Source organism: Ammospiza caudacuta, chromosome Z, assembly GCF_027887145.1.
Source record: "Ammospiza caudacuta isolate bAmmCau1 chromosome Z, bAmmCau1.pri, whole genome shotgun sequence".
NCBI classification, from domain to species: domain Eukaryota; kingdom Metazoa; phylum Chordata; class Aves; order Passeriformes; family Passerellidae; genus Ammospiza; species Ammospiza caudacuta.
In genome coordinates this window covers 43,201,636-43,222,386 of record NC_080632.1, presented here as the reverse complement: position 1 = coordinate 43,222,386, position 20,751 = coordinate 43,201,636, and the positions used below count along the sequence as shown (strand labels likewise).

At 38.9% G+C, this 20,751-nt stretch overlaps 1 protein-coding gene across 1 annotated transcript in view; it reads right to left on the bottom strand.

The window, feature by feature from the left end:
- The window catches only part of TNPO1 (transportin 1), a 69,925-nt gene that overhangs the window by 28,298 nt on the left and 20,876 nt on the right, over nt 1-20,751 (bottom strand). The window contains exons 4-6 of the mRNA XM_058823243.1: nt 4,794-4,943; nt 1,353-1,459; nt 131-264 (exon numbers count right to left, since the gene is read on the bottom strand). Coding sequence (XP_058679226.1) covers nt 131-264; nt 1,353-1,459; nt 4,794-4,943 — 391 coding nt within the window. The remainder of the gene's footprint in view (nt 1-130; nt 265-1,352; nt 1,460-4,793; nt 4,944-20,751) is intronic.

The window sequence follows — 20,751 nt, the reverse complement described above, 5'->3', positions numbered from 1 at the left end:
ATCTCTGTGGGTTTCTGCAGGATCATTTAAAATAGCTAAGCAGGTTTTAAAGAGATCTACAAAACAGCAGCCTTGCTGCTAATGTAAAAGAATTTTAACAGGTAACTGTAAGTACAACTCATAAACCTACCGTATTTTTGGGCTGCTGTGCTTGAAGAACTGCAAGAACTTAGGTATCATGATATTGAGTGGCCGGTCCAACACATCACTATCTAAAATTTCAGCAGAATCTTCACATATCTTCTGAAGAGCGCCAAAAGCGCCCTGTTTAAAAATGAATAAACAAATAAGTATCTTCTTTTGCATTCTGAAGAAAACAAAATTTAAGACTTCATATAGAATGGGTAATTTCAACACAACACAGTAAATGTAGCTAATTAATAGTGTAAATGCAGATAACTAATTAATGATTAAATTGAAATATTCTTAAAGGCATTTTATTTAAACCAGCATCTGAGCATCTGTCAGCTCTCAAGCTGGAGGAGTCAGCAATGACTAAGTGATAATTTTATTTTGATTTGATCGTTATGTATCCAAATGTACTTCAAAGAACACTTAAAAGTTAATTTTTATTTGAGAAGTAAGTAGGATGAGCAGAAGTATCCAAATTAATTGCATATATAATTGTATTTCCTTTCATGATTCACTACGAGACAAAAGAGATATATTTGAGTTTAATTTTCAAATGTGGGATTTTTTTCCAGAGAGAAAAAAGTACAAAACCCTAAAAAACAATGTGGCATCTTGGATCATTATTTGTCTCTGAAGTTCACTTTATACTACATGTTTTGCACTTTCCTGGAGACATTATTAAGTAATTCAAATGCTGTGATCACAATCTTAATTATTTTACATCAGACAGAGCTTTATATTTTTTATTAGTTTAAAACTGTTATTTACTTATTTCCCTTCATACAGACTAAACAAAACAGTTAATTTCACCTTGATATAGCAATTGATCACGCTTCCAGGTTAAGTTACAAAAAGAATGAAAAGTACTTTTATATAAGACAAAATTCAACACCAGCTTGATGATGCTAATGGCGTCTAAAAGATTAGGCATCACAGAACAGTAATTTCAGGAGACTTCTGAGCTGAGATATGATGATTATCCATCTGCAATCTCATTCCACTTTTATGCAAAGAAAATCAATTTGTTTGAACAGTAAGAATATGGAGCACATTTAGAAGAAAAAGTATCAAATCTGAGCCACCATTCTGCAAGGAGAAGACATGGGCATGTATAAATACATACAGACGTACACACAATACATATATATAGTGTCCCTAAAGAGAGAAAAAAATCATGGCATTCAGACAGATCCTCTTCTGTTTTCTGTAAATCTCCTTACCTCACAGGTATTGTAATCTTCAGAATCCAACAGGCTGCAAAGCTTTGGCAAGAGTTCAGGCCAATTCTGTAACTCCCCTTTTGAGGCAATGGTTGTTATCAGAATGCCTAAAAGAAACAGAAGAATGGAGAAAATGTGATCTCACATGCTTTCACTTCTTTCATATACATTTTTCATATTTTTCTCCCCTCAATATCTAAAGAGCTAAGAAAGTCATAGTTTTGTTAAGGACTGGCAAGCATAAGAAGAGGAAGTACATTTAATTGCAAATGCTATTTGAAGGGCTTTGACCAGCAAAGGTGGGTTGCTCCTTCCTGCTGCTATGAAGGGTTCAAGTATTAGAAATCAAGCACCATGTAACCTCACTTAAGGAAACTGTAGTTTATAACATTTATATATCTGTATAATTTATACCACAGCAGGGCAGTTTTGGCTCTAAATTTACTAAACACTGGGCAACTCTGGACCTTTAATAAATACAGAGTATCCATCCCAAGTTACTTCCTTTTTTACTACCAGATGAAAGCATGAATGTGGGAATCTGTCGTTCAATAAACTTACAACCTAGCGATAAATTACACGTTTACAACTTTACTATGTTCATGCAAAACATTAAGGACACATTCTAAGACCAAGGTACCTACTAAGAGCTTAAACACTATGGCAGGTCAGCCAGTTAGGAGCTGTAAGAGCCAGCAAACACACAGGTCAGCCCAAAGAATCAGTAATTGTGTTTCCAGCACACATAGAAATCCTGGGAAAAATCAATTAAGTGACAGGGATAGAGAAAGCCGCTCATAAACTAGAACTGAATTTGTATGAGTCCATTTTGCCTCAATGCAAAATGTAACAGCTAGCACAATCCTTAATGCTACTGGCAGTTACTACACAGAAGAAGTCAACACTACTACAACTAGTAATCTCCCAAGCAAAATGTGATGGAAGAAGTTTCTCAAGCTTTTGCCTTGAGCTACTCACAATATATCATTTTTCTTTGGAATAAAATGCAAAAATTCTGGTTAAATACAAAAGAATAAAGGACAGCATTACAGAGTAAAGGACATCCTGGACAGGACATGCAGTAATTAATAAATATTTCACATTATTCCTTTGATGAAATATGCTGGATCTTTTCAAGGTCCCAGAACTGGTTTCAGAGGATGAAATGGTCTGGCCTGCAATTCAGGCCATACATGCCATTATAAACTTTCTGTACAAATGGTGCTTTGCCTCTGTAACTCCTGAAGCTGATTTCTGAACTTCTTAACTTTTAAAAGCTGAACTTCATAATGAAATTCCCCCTTAAAGGGCAATTGTTAGCTTTCAACTCTCCAGTTCCTCCACTACTTTAAAACACTTAAACCCTTTACCCTCCTTGCTTTCAATCAGGAATTATACTAAGGTCCTGCCCAGACTAGAGTCCCTAGAAAATTTTAAGAACAGTTGCATACACTTATCTTATCTTAGGAGATGTATTTACATCCTCATTGAATCTATATTTCAAAATTAGCACATGGGGTTTTAAAACCTATACGACTGGTGAACAGCACAGAGAAGATACACTGTGTTATTCATTTGGGGATTAGAATAAGGACAAGCTAAGTCAGGATAAAACAATGTGCAGTTATCATTTGGTCTCAAGTCATGTGCTCATTGTCCTCAGCAAGGTGACTTCTGAAGATGGGATTAACCAGCTTGCCTCCATCTGAGCGAAAAGGTACCTTCTGTCTGATTAGCACTAGATGCTAGAGACCACAAAGGAGAGTGAATACTGCATTAAAGCTTCTCTGCTGCCATTTTGATGTTCTTGCTCTCAGAATTCCTGAGGTATTATTCGCAATTGACTCATTAAATTGATAGTGCTTGAACTGCAAAAACACGCACTCAGCAGAAAGAGCAGCTCTAATCTCCACCGGCCACCTCATGCTAAGAAGGCTGTCTAGCTAGACAGTAACCTCTTTACACTTCACTAGTATCTAAAATCCAGTGGGTATTAGATCAAGTTCAGATAGCTACAAGGATCCAGCACTTCAAACAGAAAGGTGCCAAACACATGCAAAACAGCAACATTTATGCAAGCATGCAGTTCATCAGCTGTTATTCATCTTCAGAGTTCATATATGCCTAATAATCCCTGCAAAGATCACCTAAAGCTGAACAATAATTAAGCTACTAATCCACAAGCATCTCCCATCAGGTAAAATTAGAGTAACTGCTTGAAAACAAACAACCTCTAACTCCCTCAAAAAATACCCCACAGACCATCACCAAACAACCCTAAGACAGCAAAACAAATGGAGCTGGAATACGTTCCTTAGCTAGGTCTATTGTACTCCATTGAGAACTCCTATGAACAAAGAAGTAAGCGTGACTTCTACAACCTGAAATTCAAAGAGTACCTGCCACTCAAAGACTTATTGCTACTCTCATTAGTAGCATTGATCATTAATAGAATTCATAGTAAAGCAGCTTCACAACTGGCAAGACAGCAGGAAATTACTTTAAGAAATTAGTAACTTCCTCTAGTCTTTAGTCCATAACCTGAATGCCTGGAGAAGGAATCCTATAGAAAAAGCAAATTATTCTAAATAGTAACTGACAGATTATTTTAAAAGATGAGTCATCTGAGAAAAGTTGAATTTCTTTCTGAACTGACACCCATACCCATTTTCAGTATTCAAACACATACTTTATGTTTTTCTAGTTTTTGATCAGACCAGGAAAATTACTATAACATTGAAGGAAATCACATTATCAAATAACAGAAAAGCAACTTCACCTTGAACTAAGTAAAAAAAAATACTAATATATGTATGTTATGAAAGATGTCTATCAAGACAAGGTATTTACAAAATCAAAAATTCAAGTAACAAATAAAACTTCTCACTGGAACTAGATAACCTTTAAGGCCTCTTCTGAGATCATTTCAAGATTTTATGATACTATGAAGTTCCGTACACCACACCTACCTACTGTTTTCTGACAGAAGCTCTTTACGGGAATGCCTTATGCATGGTATGATGATCCTGTGAGAGGATGTGCATATGTGTGCATATAGGGGGTGGGGTGCAGAAAATCAGCTAACAGAAGCATTTCGTTAATGCAATCAGAGCACTGCAATAGCTCTTAAGTCAGGCCTTTACCGTGTTCCTGTTTTTAGGTATATAAGCTGGCAGCAAGCTCAATTTAGGAAGATTCAAATCTTGCATTTCAAGAAATATGAACTGAATTGCTACATCACTTCTAAGATAACAGGAATCTAAAGTATGACATCTTTATATCCACAATAAAGAAAAATTTCATTGAAACATGGTGAGGTTGTGACAATCATGAGAAACAAAAAATTTTACTAATTTAGTAACTCTTTATATCCCTACTACAGTTACACCTATACAAGAAACATTTTCAGTATGCAGAGGACAGCATTAAGAACAAACTTACCTACAGTAGCTCTAATTAAGGGGGAGGAATCACCAATGTTGTTCAAACATTCACTTTTAATGAAGTCAGTTACCCCATTTGGAAAGTTGTGAAAATGTGCTTTTACATTATTCTTCAAGATAAGACCACTCAAGGAACGTGTTGGCTCATCTGCAACAGAAAGTAATTACAGTCAATCTTCAATCAGCTCACAGAAATAAAACATATTTTCAGAAAATGCCACAAGATCAAAGCTTATATATAGATATTAATCTTCATTTCCTTATCTCTCCTTCCAGCTACACCCATCAATTCATCTAGCAAACCTTTTCAGGTTCAGAGTACACAAATTAATCACCAACCATATAAAGTTCAACAAGGGTAAGTACCAGCTGGGGATGGGGCAACCTTGGATGTGCAGGCAGACTGGGAAATGAGATGCTGGAAAGCAGTGCCACAGAGAGGGACCACTGGGTCCTGGCTGATGGCAAGTTGACCATGGTCAGCAGTGCCCTGGCAGCCAGGAGGGCCACCCGTGTCCTGGGGACATCAGGCACAGCATGGCCAGCCAGGCAAGGGAGGGGATTGTCCTGCTCTGCACTGGGGCAGCCTCACCTCGAGTGTTGGGGGCAGCTCTGGGTGCCACAACAGCCTCATGCAAGGCTAGAGAGTGTCCAAAGGAGCGCCATGACGATGCTGAAGGGCCTTGAGGGGAAGCCCTGTGAGGAGCAGCTGAGATCACCTGGTCTGCTCAGCCTGGAGGACACTGAGGGGAGACCTCATTGCAGCCTACATCTTCTTCTGGTGAGAGGAAGAGGATGGACAGGCACTGATCTCTTCTCTGTGGTGACCAGTGACAGGACCCACAGGAATGGCCTGAAGTTGTGTCAGGGGAGGTTTAGGTTGGATATCAGGAAAAGGTCCTTCAACCAGAGGGTGGCTGAGCACTGGAACAGGCTACCCAGGAAGTCGTCACAGCACCAAGCCTGACAGAGTTCAAGAAGTGTTTGGGCAATGCTCTCAGGCACATGGCGTGATTCTGCACATGGGTGTCCTATGAAGGCCAGGAGCTGGACTTGGTGGTCCTTGTTGGCCCCTTCCAACTCAACATATTGTGTGATTCTGTGATACATTATTTCTGTTTATACAAAGTTAGAATGTTGGATTGCAAACTTTACATTTTAAGAGAAAGTTTTGAATATTCATACAAGCAAGGAACAGATATGAAGTCATGCGATATAAGAAAATCTATTAAAGGTGTTTGTCAGCCAAAGACATTCAGATATTCTGATTATACGGACAGGCTTGCTGCTATACTGTCACTGTAAGGAACTGGTCACATACCCACCACAGGAGGATATGGAAATGATGTAGTGATTGTGCAGTAAAAACTCTACCCCTATTCCCACATGAATATAGTGTTCAATTTTTCTAAGAAGTAAGGGACTTCAATCCCTTTAGAAATGCCAAATTCGGATATATTAAATTAATAATTAGAGGAAGTAGGAAAAAAATCTTTAGACAATATTAACAGGAAAGTGTTACATAGTATGAACTAAAAAATAAATGCAACCAGAACTGACCTGAATTGAGTAAGAATTTAAGTTTAGGCAACAGTTTCAGTTCTGTTCACTGGGCTTTCTCTAAGATACTGAGCCAAGTAGAGGAATGGAAAAAGAACAGTCTAGATTTTCCATTTCTAATGGAGTAGATTCATGTTTCATTCTTAACCAAGGACATGAGTAACTTGGTATTACATCTGACACATGCTGAAAGTGAAAGATCTGAATGTTCTATATAGAAGGGGTTAGTTGACAATATAAACAAATTTAAATTTAGTTTACAGGAACCCTAATAACACTGGAAGCTAATTTTAATCAGCATTTTAGCCACTTGTTGAATTTTTGCTATGAAGTCCTGATTTAGACAAAATAAGGAATTCCTTTGTGCCAAGAACTAGTCCACATAGGGATCTATTCCTGCCCTTCAAAACTATTATTAACCTAACAGAAATAAGCAAAATAAGATATATGGCTTTCAAATATAAAGTGCTTTCAAACTAAAGTTACTGCATCACAACACCAAGAGTCTCACAATACTGCAATGTCTGACTGACAGCTGACTGACAGACATTGGACACTTTATGCCAGCTGGAAGAGAAACAGAGCTTTTCAGAAGATAGGGGACTGTTTGGCTGATCAGAAATTAAAATTCATTTTTTATCAACTGATTTTGAGTGCCAGGAGCAGAGTGCCTTCATAGACTTTTTAATCTTGTCTTTTATGTACATATTTCAGTTATAAAGAAGCATTAGTTAGAATGCTCTGGAACTACAAAGGTATTGATGTAGAAACAAACACATCCTTTAGAATTCAATAACTTTATAAACCAGGAACCCATCCAATGAATATATATTTGAGAAAATTCTACAACTTTACCTACACTATATGATTTAAATGCCAACTTCTAAACAACATAAAAAATAAAACTCACTTCACTTGCACAGCACTACATTTACCAGCACCTTTTCTGGGACAAGGAGGGGAAAAGAGGGTTTATTATTTTAAATAAAAAACTAAAGTTTGTATGAGTGGACAAACTTCTCTCAACCTCACAACTCAGTTGTGAGCCATCACAAGTATTACTATAGTTACTTGAAAAGTCAAATCAAGTAATTTTGGGATAGTCTTCAAATTAAAAGTAAAATCCTCACATCAATTCTAGACCAGTAAAGTATGTCAAACTCTGATTGCTTTACATAACTGTCATCCATTGGTAGGTACACACATCTTTAAGAAATTCAGTCACTCATAAATTGTTATGATGATTTAAAATTGTGCCTGGGGAGAAAAGAAGCCAAAGGAGTCCTCTTTTAATTTCCATGTTTTAAAACTTGCAAACCACAAAAAACCCCATTATCATTAACTGCCAGAGACACCAAACACAGTAGTTACTGTAACTCCTTATAATCCAGCACTAACTTCTTGGTGTGAAAGAAATCGGTGAGAACCAAAGTCTGATTAGAATACAGTAGGCTAGTCACTATTAGGATATACTCTAGAATGAAAATATTAAACACTGCATTATGGAAAAACATTAATCCATTTGAATGCCCGGCTACAGCTACAAGAGGGACAAAGCCACAGCTTCAATTTAATCAAGCAGAGATACACACATTATAAAGTTACTTTTGTCAAAACCACACGGATTAGTCAAGCAGTTTAGATAAAAAGAAAGACTACATGCACGTGAAACTTCAGGACCATTTTTTTTCCCCACAAACTATTCTATGGTATGCAGAAGTACGAAATATCTTTAATCCATTCTTTTAGCCAAGACAACAGAAAAACTAGTCTTCATAGGAAGTGATTATTCCACATATCTGCAACAAAGATTTCATGGGATTCATAATGGAAGTGGTATCTCTGACAAATGAAAAAGAAGTAACAAAATGAGAAAGAGAAGAAAAATTTTAAAAACAGCAAAACCTTTAATAAAGTTTTGATAAGTATCAAAGATTTGAGAGCAGACAAGCAGAAGTCACAAAGGACTTTGTGCTAAACAAACACCAACCACTTGAGACAGAGAAGCAGCCCAGAATCTGATATCCAAGCATTAAAATAAAGATATAACACTGCATCTTAAAGTCTTAGTTTAAGAAAAAAATATCAGATATGACTGGACAAGGTTATTTATGGAATACAGGCTGTTCAACAACTTAACAGCTACACTGTCAGAAGACAGTAATATAGGTCTGGATGGAATTCTTGCTGTAACATCAAAATTATAGGCAGATGGCTTAAGAGCTGGGTAAGATACCCCTCAGTCTTCATAAATTTTGTGATTAGTTCTGTTAGCCATATGCTTCTCCCATCAAAAAAGCTCACAGTCTTGTCTCCTTTTGTCTCAGTCAACTTGGAGTATAGAGTTGACAAGAACATATAGTACAAGAAAAGGAAGGAATGTGAAGCAGACCTCTGGCATTTAGTATCATCTTTGGTGCCAAATCAGTTCATCAGTTGAAGATTTCTCTCCCACACTGCCTCATTTTAAAATAGAACCACATAACAATTATCATTTGTTTCTCAGTAAATTTTCAATTCTGTTTTAAGATTCTCATACTATCTCCAAATTTTAGCAACACACAGAGCAAATGGATGCATAGCCACATTACACAAATTATTTTAGGGCTACTGCAGTGCTTTTAAGAAGCAAAGTGTGTCCTCAAACAGCCACATTTCCTCTACCAAGGGTTTGTACAACAAAGATTGTGTATCTGGAAGCCTGAAGCTTTTTGTAGCCCACCTGCAAGCCCAGGTAAGCACATGCTTCACCATGCCTTTTAGAATCATGGAACGATTTGGGTTGGGAGGTACCTTAAAAAGGTTATCTTATCCAACATCCTCACCATGGGCAAGAACATCTTTAATTAAATCAGGTTGCTCATGGCAACATCCAATCTCACTTGGAATGTTTAAAGGGATGAGGCACTCAGTACTTTCTAGGCAACCTATTCCAGTGTTCTACCACCCATATTGTAGAAAAGTTCTTCCATAAATGTAATCTAAACCATCCTTCTTTCTTAAAATCATTACACCTTGTCCTATCACAACAGGCCTGGCTTAGAAATTTGTCCCTGTCTTCCTTACAGGCCTTCTTTCCGGTATTGAAAAGCTGCAATAACATCTCTTCAAAGCCTTACTTTTTACATGCTGGACACACACGATTTACACACCAGCTCTCTCAGCCTTTCCTTATTGCACAAGTATTCCAACCCCCTGATGGTCTTTGTGGTCCTCCTCTAGACCTGTTCCATGTCTTTGCCGTGCTGTGTCCCTACTTCCACTGTCTCTACATTTCCTTCCTGCCCTTTAGTTTGACGAGCAGGTCAAACATAACTTGCTAGGATTGCTAAAAGAACTGAGTGACTGGGATGAGAACATTTTTCCATTCACAAGCTGTGATATAATGATTTATGTGCATGGCTATTATTTTGCTCTGGTATCTTGTGATATTGGCAACATTAGATGTGAGGGTGAGACTTCTTCTAAGGCAGAACTGCCTGTCAATCCCCATCTTAAAGCTGTAAAGACTTTTTTAGAAATAAGCTGTCATTCTGCATTTTAACTATCAATATGGATTTACTATGTTCATATACACAATGTGCATTGAAAATGACTAGTGTCACGGTTGCACACGAAAATTTCTGATGTATTAATAAGACTGACTTAAAAGAGATAAAACCCAAAAAATAAGAATCCCACCAGAACTGTGTAATATGGGAAGTGGAAAATGAACATTTTCTTTTGTCCCAATATATAAGAATACAGCACAAAAAACAGCTTCACAAGCTTCCTAACAGAAAAAAAGTCCTGCCTTTTTTTTTTTTATACTGGACTATGCTTTAAGTGTAACATTTCTGACATAAATGATTATGGTTACTATCACGTCATGAGTGGAGTGATGGTATTTCAAAACATTCAGTAATGTCAACACATAAATGACCTTGAAATGTTGTGACTAGACTGAAGTTAATCAGTGTTCTCCATTGACTTATGTGAGTCATGGAAAATAATTTAACTCAATTGCCTAAGCTTAGGAATGTCTGTAAGAGACCAGAAGTTGGAAATGTTCTGCTGATACTGATTTTTGCATATTTATTGAAGAGTAAGTTATGCTTCTTAAGATGATGGTGTAAATAAAATTGAACTGTGGACAATATGGGAGAAGTATTGAACTGCTTCCCAAAAATAAACTTGTTAGTTATTACATTTGAGTCTATGTGGCAATGATTTGGTAGCAGAGTAGGACCTGCAGAGGTGATTTCTCTGAGAAGCTTCAAGAAGTGTCCCCCAAGTTCAACAGAACAAGTGCCAAATGGCTCCAAGATGGACCTGGCTGCTGGCCAAGGCTGAGCCCATCAGCGATGGTGAGAAAACAGCAGAGGAGGAGGTGGCCACCTCTTCACTCTCAAGATGGGACTTGAGGAAATGGCATGAATCTGAGTCAGGCAAGGTTTAGGCAGGATATCAGGAAAAGGATTTTCACCAATAGGGTGGCTGAGCACTGGAAGAGGCTCCCCAGGGAAGTGGTCACAGCATCAAGCATGACAGAGTTCAAGAGGTATTTGGGTAACAGTTTCAGGCACACTGTGTGATTCAAGGGATGTCCTGTGCAGGGCCAGCTAGACTCTATGGTCCTGACAAGTCCATTCCAATTCAGCATAGTCTATGATTCTCTGATTTAAGAAGGGGAAAAAAAATTACTATGCAAGAACAATTGTAGCCAGAGTAGAGGGAAGTATGAGACTATGTAAGAGAAACAGCCTGCAGACATTAAGGTAACTGAAGGAGAGGCAGGAGATGCAGCGCATGGAGGTTTCATGGTGGAGTAGATATCCCCCTGCAGGCAATGCAGGATCCCACACTTGAGCAGGTGGATGTCCGAAGGAGGCTGTGACCCTGTGGGAAGCCTGCACGGGAGCAGTCTGCTCCTGAAGGACTGCACTTCATGAAAGAGATCCACACTGGAGCAGTTTGGCAAGAACTGCAACCTGCTGAAAGGATTCATGTTGTAAAAGCTTGTGGCAGATTTCCTTCTGTGGGAGGGAACCTCTCACTGGAGCATGAGGAAAGTATGAGGACTGCTCCCACTGAGGAGGAATGAGTGGCAAGAGAGAACATGTGGTGAACTAATAACAACCCCCATTTCCAGTCCCCCTGAATCACTGGGGGAGAGGAGGTAGAGAAAAGTGGGAGTAAAGGCCCTGGTGGAAGGAAGGTGGTTTTAAGATTTGGCTTTATTTGTCAAAACCCTAATCTGATTTGACTGGTCACAGAGAAAATTATTTCCCCAAGCCTGTGACAGTAATCAGCAAATGATCACTCCCTGCCCTCATCTAAATCCAGGGACTTTTGTTATATTCTCTCTTCCATGTCCAGATGAGATGGGGAAATACAGAGCAGCTTTGGCAGGGACCTGGCATCCAGCCAGGTAAACCCACTACAATTAGTTTTGGAAGGTTTTGTGTTCTAACCAATAATTACCACACGTCAATCAAAAGGCCAAGTTCTGTATATCTCTACAGACTTACAAAACAAATAAAAAGGTTAAAGAACTAATCTTCTGGTTTCACTTCTACTTTCAGCTTGTCTATCAATAATCTCCTGGATGTCCCAGCACTTTTCCTCTCTTACGAAGTCTCGTGTTGTCTCCTGATTCAGCAGCTAAACCACTCCCAGAATTTTATCAAGAGCAGAATAATAATTATTAAGAAACTGGCATTTAGCATGATGAGAACATGATTCACTGAAAGGTCCCAAACTATACAACAAATGCAAGACAGTGCTGTAATTTAAGAACATTACATTCAAAAATAATGTCATGTCTCTGGCATTTACTTTTTGAGGGTGAGGAGGAAGATGACAACATGGACTTTTGTGCTTAGTCAAGTGCACAGGAAAAGGAAACTATGACATTCCCAATGGAACTTGCTTAGACAGCACCTGGCAGTGAATGAATACAGATTTAGAGTCATTAATCTATCTGAAGAAATTGCCTTGTCAGATGAGTAGAGGTTTTGGCACTCTCTGAATATATCAAAGGTGAATCTTTAAAATATGTGATAATCTGTTATTTGAATAGTTGTTGGTACACAAGGATTACCTGAATGAGTAAACTAAGACTGTGTTATCAAAAAGAGTAATTCAGAATCATATTCAAACTGCTGAGTATTGGGAAACACAAAATACAGGATACAACATCGGTGTTGTATAGGGTGCTGTGGAAATTTTGATTAGTTTTCCTTCTGTCTATATCCTATAGGTAGAGTTTGACAGAAAGTTGTGTGGTAGCATGCAAGTGTAAATGTTCTAAGGCCATACTGCTTTGTTTCTCTGATACCCTTAACAGCCAGTAAAGCTTCTTCCCCTAATGAAAGGACTTAATGAAAGGAAAACCTTCTCCTGTTTATTTACTAAGTCTGTACTCAGTGTGCTTCCTTTTTTTTTTTTTTTTCCTTCTTCCCTTCATTCTGGCTGATTTTTCTGAACATTATCATCAGACATTTAATTTAAAATGTTAGGTTACACTCTGGTTAACATCAAAACATAGGTTTGGCACAACTGGAGGTGTTCTTCCTAAGCAGCTGTGTACCTAGCTAAAATAGGGAAAATTCACTTTCAGACATTTAATATTTTATTACTGTTATGATTTTAGGACCTTAGATTTTTTTTTAAATTTTGCTACACAAGAGCTCTTACTAGGAAGGTTAAGAATATCAGTGAAAATGAGACTTATCTGAGATGCTTTGCTGGGTGACCATGCTGCTCTTCTGAGCAGTTATAAATCCATCTTTAGTCTCTTCAGTTTTCAGTTTCCACCTATGACTTCATCAGTCTTCTTTCTTTATAGGGGAATGAACATTTGGAAAACTGGGAGCTCTTTTTATTTTGCAATGTTCAAAGCTCCTGAGACTTACAGCTTGCCAGTCAGAATTTTCTCTGATCAGTAGTATATCTACTGATTCAGAGAAAAACATCTATCACTTGAAGTTATGTGAATGCTTTTTCCTTGGAGCTATCAAACTAAAAATTTGTCCCGTTGAATTGACACTTGCTTCAAGTGCCAGTGTGTGACACTTTAGATGAAGCAGACAACTGCTATAGGCCAAAGCAGTTATCAACCCCCTACACAGTCTAAGTGCAGACTACAGTCATTGTTACCTGGGAATGAGTGCTCCCTTAGCAGATTTGAAGATGACAAAGCTGAGCAGTGCAGCTGAACAGCACAAAACAGAAGGGATGCCATTCAGAGGGATCTGGACAAGCTTGAGAAATGAGTCCACGAGAATCTCATGAGGTTCAACAAGTCCAAGGGGAGGTGCTGCCCCTAGGTCAGGGAAATCCTAGATGAGTACAGACTGGGAGAAGAAACCAGTGAGAGCACAGGACTAGAGGATGAAAAGCTGGACACGAGCCAACAATATCTCCTTACAGCCCAGAAAGCCAACCACATGCTGGGCTGCATCTAAAGCAGTGTGGCTGGCAGGGTGAGGGAGGGAATTCTGCCCCTCCACTCTGTGCTGATGAGTCCCCCTCTTCAGTGCTGCATCCACTCTGCTGTGTCCAGCACGGGAAGGACAATGACCTGTTGGAACAAGTCCAGAGGAGGGCCACAAAGATGATCAGAGGGCTGGAACACACCTCGCTTGTGAAGACGGTCTGAGACCTGGGGTTGTAAAGCCTGGAGAACACTTTAGGGAGACCTCAATTGCTGCCTCTCAGCAGAGAGAGTGACTTTTTTCACTGACAGATAGTGGTAAGAAAAGGGAGAAGATTTTTAAACTAAAAGAGGAGAAATTTAGATTAGATGTTAGGAAGAAACGCTTTACTCAGTGGGTGATGAGGAAAAAGAACAGGTTGCCCAGAGAAGTAGTGGATGCCTCATCCTTGAAATTTTTCAAGGGTTAGATATGGCCCTGAGTAATCTGATATAGTGGATGGCATCCCTGCCCATGGCAGGGGAGTTGTAATTAATCTTTACTGTCCCTTTCAATCAAAACTACTGTATCATTCTTTGATGATTACGTGGCTCTGTCATGGCACAGTCGCTCCTGAATGCCCACTGAAAGCACAAGGCCTGAGCTTCATCAGGGTTCTAAAGAATGCGTATTATGTTATTACCGAAGTAGAAGAAAGGAGTTTAAAATGTTTTGCAAAAGCCGTAGAAATATCCTATTACTGGTATTAGCATGAAACTGTGGTGTCTAGATGTGCCCTTTCTATGGACAGTAAAGATACTCAATTCTGGAGCTGGTAAAACATACTGTGGATGCTATTATTTGAGTATTAAAAGTATTTTGTTTTCTTTCTTCCAGGTTCCACTCGCTTGTGACATTAAAGGAAAGATGTTTAACTTGTACATGAACAGTGGTAATGGGCACTCCTTTACTAAAACAGATTTGGTGCTATAAAATGGTTCACTGTCCAACTGCATCTGGCCCAGCACTGCAAGGTAACATACATGCTGAAAAGCTTTATCATCCCAATGCTTAACAGTAAGTATGCTTTCTAAAAGTCTAGAAAGAGGTGGCGATATTGCTTCCAGCCTTCCAAATAGCCGGCACCTCTGAACTGCATTGAATCAAACAATGCTTGGTGTTGGTTTGAACAGAATTCTTTTAGAAATACCAGCAACACTTTGGCTTTCTTCAGGAAAACAACCCATAGGAATGCTTCATACTGGCATTTTAAGTACACTTAGGTTTGATGTAAAAAAACAACCAAACATCACTGAGTATGAGAGTTTACTTTTTAAAATATATAAAGAAATACTCATTGCAGCCTGTAAAGAAACATTAAGGAAAGGTTTGAAACAGCTGATTAAATACCTCCATCTTACACCTAAAGATTTATTTTAAGGCAAACAAAGATCTTATCCAAGACTACTTGAACTTCAGACAATGACATAGCAATTCTTTCCTTCTATGGCCCTCAGGAACAAGGAAAGAAATAACAATGGAGATTTCATATTCTCAATTCTGGATGTTTAAAGTAAAGAGCTCCAGGAAAGTGTTCCTGAAGCACTGAATCACATAACAAATCCACAATCAAATTCAGTTTCTTTCAAAACTCAAAATAAATAGGAGAAGACTTTACTTAAACCTGCACTACAAAATCCCTAAAGAAGCATGGAAAGGAGTAATTAGTTAGCACATTGGGGAAAGTCATGGAATTTCTACTAACCTTACAAAATTAATTATCTGATAGTATGTCTACTAAGTCTGCCGATGATACTGAACTGGGAGGAGCTGCTGACTTCTTCAAAGGCGGAAAGGCCATGAAGAGAGAGACCTCAATAAACTGGAGGGCTGGACAATCACCAACTGTAGAAGTTCTAACAAGTGCTGGATTCTGCACCTGTGGATGGGGCAACCTTGGATGTGCAGGCAGACTGGGAAATGAGATGCTGGAAAGCAGTGCCACAGAGAGGGACCACTGGGTCCTGGTTGATGGCAAGTTGACCATGGTCAGCAGTGCCCTGGCAGCCAGGAGGGCCACCCGTGTCCTGGGGACATCAGGCACAGCATGGCCAGCCAGGCAAGGGAGGGGATTGTCCTGCTGTGCTCTGCACTGGGGCAGCCTCACCTCGAGTGCTGGGGGCAGCTCTGGGTGCCACAACAGCCTCATGCAAGGCTAGAGAGTGTCCAAAGGAGCGCCATGACGATGCTGAAGGGCCTTGAGGGGAAGCCCTGTGAGGAGCAGCTGAGATCACCTGGTCTGCTCAGCCTGGAGGACACTGAGGGGAGACCTCATTGCAGCCTACATCTTCTTCTGGTGAGAGGAAGAGGATGGACAGGCACTGATCTCTTCTCTGTGGTGACCAGTGACAGGACCCACAGGAATGGCCTGAAGTTGTGTCAGGGGAGGTTTAGGTTGGATATCAGGAAAAGGTCCTTCAACCAGAGGGTGGCTGAGCACTGGAACAGGCTACCCAGGAAGTCGTCACAGCACCAAGCCTGACAGAGTTCAAGAAGCGTTTGGGCAATGCTCTCAGGCACATGGTGTGATTCCTGGGGGTATTCTGTGCAGAGCCAGGAGGTGGACTCGTGACTTTGTGAATGTGTCCCTTCCCACTCAGGATATTCCATGATTCTACTCTTTCCCTTTTAGGCAACTCAATTATTGTATTTATCCACTCATTAGCAGAAGTTAGTCTTTTCATAATTCTTCATGTATCTGAACTTCAGAGAATACTTTGCTGTTGTTAAGGAGGACACTATACAGAGCATGAAGCATTTTAAACTGTAAAGGTAGATTAATCTGTTTTCTGAATGGTAATGCAATCAGTTTCACTGCTTGACAATTATTTTTGTATATTTAATAGTTATATGTAGGGTGACTGTACTGGAGGGAAGTGGCTGGGGAGGGGAGCTTCTGTTTTAATTTAACAGTTAAAACTCCTCAATCACTTTTCTGGATTAATCCTTCTCAAAGGTATCTTCTTGAAATGGGTAACTGGCAAATTTACATGTAATCTAACATCACGGTCTTTTTCTTGCTTAGCCTCAATTATCTTTCAATACCAACATGCCAAGAAAGGTCCTAATAGAATGGATTCACGAAAACTGCTCTCCGGATCAAGTTTAAATTTCAAGACTCAGCAGAAAACATTCACATCAAACTCACATAAACATTTCAGATTTCAGTAATATCTGACAAAAAGCCATTTTGAATCATATGTGCAGAACTGGATTAATTATTAGTGTCATGATTACCAGAGCATAAATTACTATCTGTAAAAAGCTTTGTTGAAACAAAAACTAGGGGGAGGGAGGGGAGAGAGGAGGGTGGGGACAGGACCTGTCTCCATGGTAATGTTTCAGATCAAAGTACTCTGAGTGACTAGATCATCACATGAACAAGACCAAGAACTGCAGAGACCATGTTCTTCTATCTTCAACTGGTTTATAAAAATCTGAAGTATTTTGGAAATAAGCTCAAAAGACCATCCTTAAAGCATGTGACAAAAACAGCACTAAAGCAGTGTTCTCAGTTTCAGCTCATTCACCTTCACAGTAAAAGATCATTTTTTAAGGACTCTGATCCTTGTCTGCAATAGCCTTACACCACAGACTGTGACCAATCAATCTATGCAGATAATACTCTGCAGAGAATAAATACTAGAGTTCCCATGTTTGGATGGGGTGAAAAGTCAGTCACTAAAGCACCTTCACAAGATCACAGTTGTGTAACTGCAACAGAACAGACAACAGCAGTTTTACAAGCCAGCAGAAATTACCAGGACCATGATGCATTTCTCTCTGTATTTTCCTATTAGCGTAAGTACTTGCTGAGAGCCCAGCAGACAAGGGGGGGGAGGTGAATGCAGAACTTTATAGAAATAATGCAAAACTAACATGTTCCATTAAATAACAAGAGATATAATCTTTTCATAGTTTAGTGCAAGCCACATCCATCTCCCATTCCCAAAGTTCAGAATGCTGTCTGAAATAAAAGTGTGGTGTAATTCTGGACTGAAACTAAGCAGAAAACACCAGGAAACTGATGCAGTTGTCCTACAATAGGACAATGCAAATTAAGAAGGATGCTATTTCTGTCTAGAGTAGAAGGAGAAAGAAATATCTTACAAATCTTGATTTAGAAAAGGCATAAACAAAGCAAGTTTTCATATAGGCAACTTTGGAAATTTCGTCATTGCAGTCAGCAAGGTCTGAAACAAACTCAGTGCTTCTGCTTGCAGCATGAATTGTCCATATTATGACATCTAGAGGTTCTGACCTGCCTCAGGCTTCATATATCTTGGAGAACTACCTCAGCACACCTTAGGCAGAGGCTAGAACAGGCCTCAGCAAGACAGCAAAGAGGCTGAAATTAGGAAAATACATTCTCATACTTTCCTTCAAAGAAACATACCTGGACTAGGGATGCAATAATGCAAACAAGGAAAGGGGGATACAGGTGCATGACTTGGATCAAACACACAAAAACCAGAAAATTATCTGAGAAGCAACATGCACACAACACTCCAGAAAACAAATTACAGAAGACTAGAGAATTCTGAGCTTACCTCAGATGACACTGAAGAACACAACCACAAATCCAACATTAAGGACAGGGCAGTGTTACTACATTATCTGTGAGGTTTTTTACCTTCCAGTCCAAGAAGGAACAACTAGACTCACAGCACCTACATGCAATATCTCCATTTACAGATAAATTACCAAAACAATTCTTTTTTTCTTTCAAACTACTTTTCAGTTAATCTGGACTCCATCTTACCTACCTAAGGAAGATCACTAAGCATCATACTTCATGGGAACTACATACTTCCTACCTAAGGAAGATCACTAAGCATCATACTTCATGGGAACTACATACTTCATGGGAACAAGAGATCTATATCTTAAATTTTAATGGCTTGGGATCTTATTTTATTTCATCACCCTGCCCACTGTCTAACTGAATGCTGTGCCCTTAACAAGTTTTATATTGTGATATTTTTAGCACTGGGGTTCATTCAGATTCCCAACTCCGTCTTTAGAAATGCACAATAATTTTAAAATAATCAAAACAAACAAACTCTCAACAAAAACAAAGAAAGTCCCAAACAAACAAAAAACCAAACAAAACCCCCACAAACAACCAAAACAAACAAACAACCCCAAAAACCCATCAACCAAACCCAAAAAAAACAAGAAGAAAAAATGAAGTATTTAAACTTTAGGCTATATGCTGTAGCAGCAAAGTACACCACGTTTTTTCACTGATGAAATGGTAGCAGGGCATTCCTGCTTCCAGGAAGACCCAAGCTTAATAAGCTTTGACAGGGCCCAGAAAAATTTAAAAACAAAGCCAAGAAAACCCCTATTTACATGTAGGATTATCACAATAGGTCTTAAACCAGTAAGTCATAAGCATTCAGAAAAAGAAGCCTGATGGAACTATAACTAGAGGAAAAGAAGGTAACAGTTTTTTGCAATGGAATAGTAACAGCGCTAAAATAAGGTTTACCTTAGTAAAGCTACACATAAGGGTTACCTTAGTATCTTAAAGGCAGGGCTCAGTGAAAGCGAGTTTTGTAAATGAAGCATTGTAGAAGTTTTCTTGCAAATTGTCCACAGAGGTGCAAAACTCAGGTCAAAGACAGACCAATCTTCACTGCAGTAGAATGATACCATTCACTGCAGTAGAATGATACTATTTAACACACAATTCAACTAACCAAACGACAGAATTCCCACATTCAGGAGCTGTCACCTAAATGTATCCTTAAGCACTATTTTCTCAGCAGAAGTTTCAACAGTAGCAAAAATTGAATCAAATCTCAGTTCCATCTGCTACCAAGCCAAGATCTTTTTCTCATGGACTATGAAAACACTTTAATTTTTATTGAAAAAGATGTCAAATATGTTATAAGACTATTTTCATTGCTCCTTCTGCTGGAATAGTATGCACACAATAAAAACATAAACTTCTAACAGTATGAATATCCATGCTTTGGTCTGTGGCAAGGCTGTAGAGACAGACAGCCAACAGAACCACTTCAGCAGGAAAGAAAACAGAATGCTTTCTCAGTCATACTGGAGTCAGCTATCTACTGGGATGAGTCCGTCCAAGTATTGCAGCTGCTGATCAGCAGTTCTAACAGTCTCATTACCTTACTTGAGCATAGGTGAAGGGCTGTTGGTGGATTCAAAGCAAATCCAATCAACAGCCTCCTGCTATTCTTCATTAGTCCTACTTAAGCAAGACAATAAAATTCAAATATTTAGAATTTGGAATTTGGCAGACACTATGAAAAACACCAACCAGACTTGGTTATGGTACCTTCAAATTTTGCAAATTTCCAGAACCAGAGATACAGATGTAAAAAATAGTTGCTTTAGACAAAAGGTTATGACCCTAAAAATGTCATGATGCTGGACAAGAGCATCACCAGAGTATCAGATGTTCTTCAACAGTCTCACAATATACCTGATGTATTTGTGAGAGATATCAGTGCAATCTGATCCAAAACACTGCTCCCTGGAAGTAAACTTGCTACTCTTCCCAGCTTGCTTGGCCCCTCAACCTGCTGCAAACTGCTGTTTTCCCCTCAGATGAAACAGCTTTACACTCCATAACAGCTCCTACTCTTTATCAAATTCTACAGAGGTCGATGTGATTAAACACAAGGAAGGGAAAATATGACTACAGAATAACCAAAATAGTTCTGTTCGGAAGGTAGATTTTGACACACCACTAAACACCAAACATCTATGACAATCTAGAATCTCAGGCTCAAATGATGAATGAAGAAAGAGAAATCAGGAAGTTGTATAAGTGTCAGAAAACAAATTCATGGACAAAAGAAAAAATGAAACATCCTCCTTGTCACATCCTTTGTACAGATTCCATGTCCCACTACTGGAACTCCTTTGCTTTAAATTTTTCTGGTAATGGTATAAAGGACACGG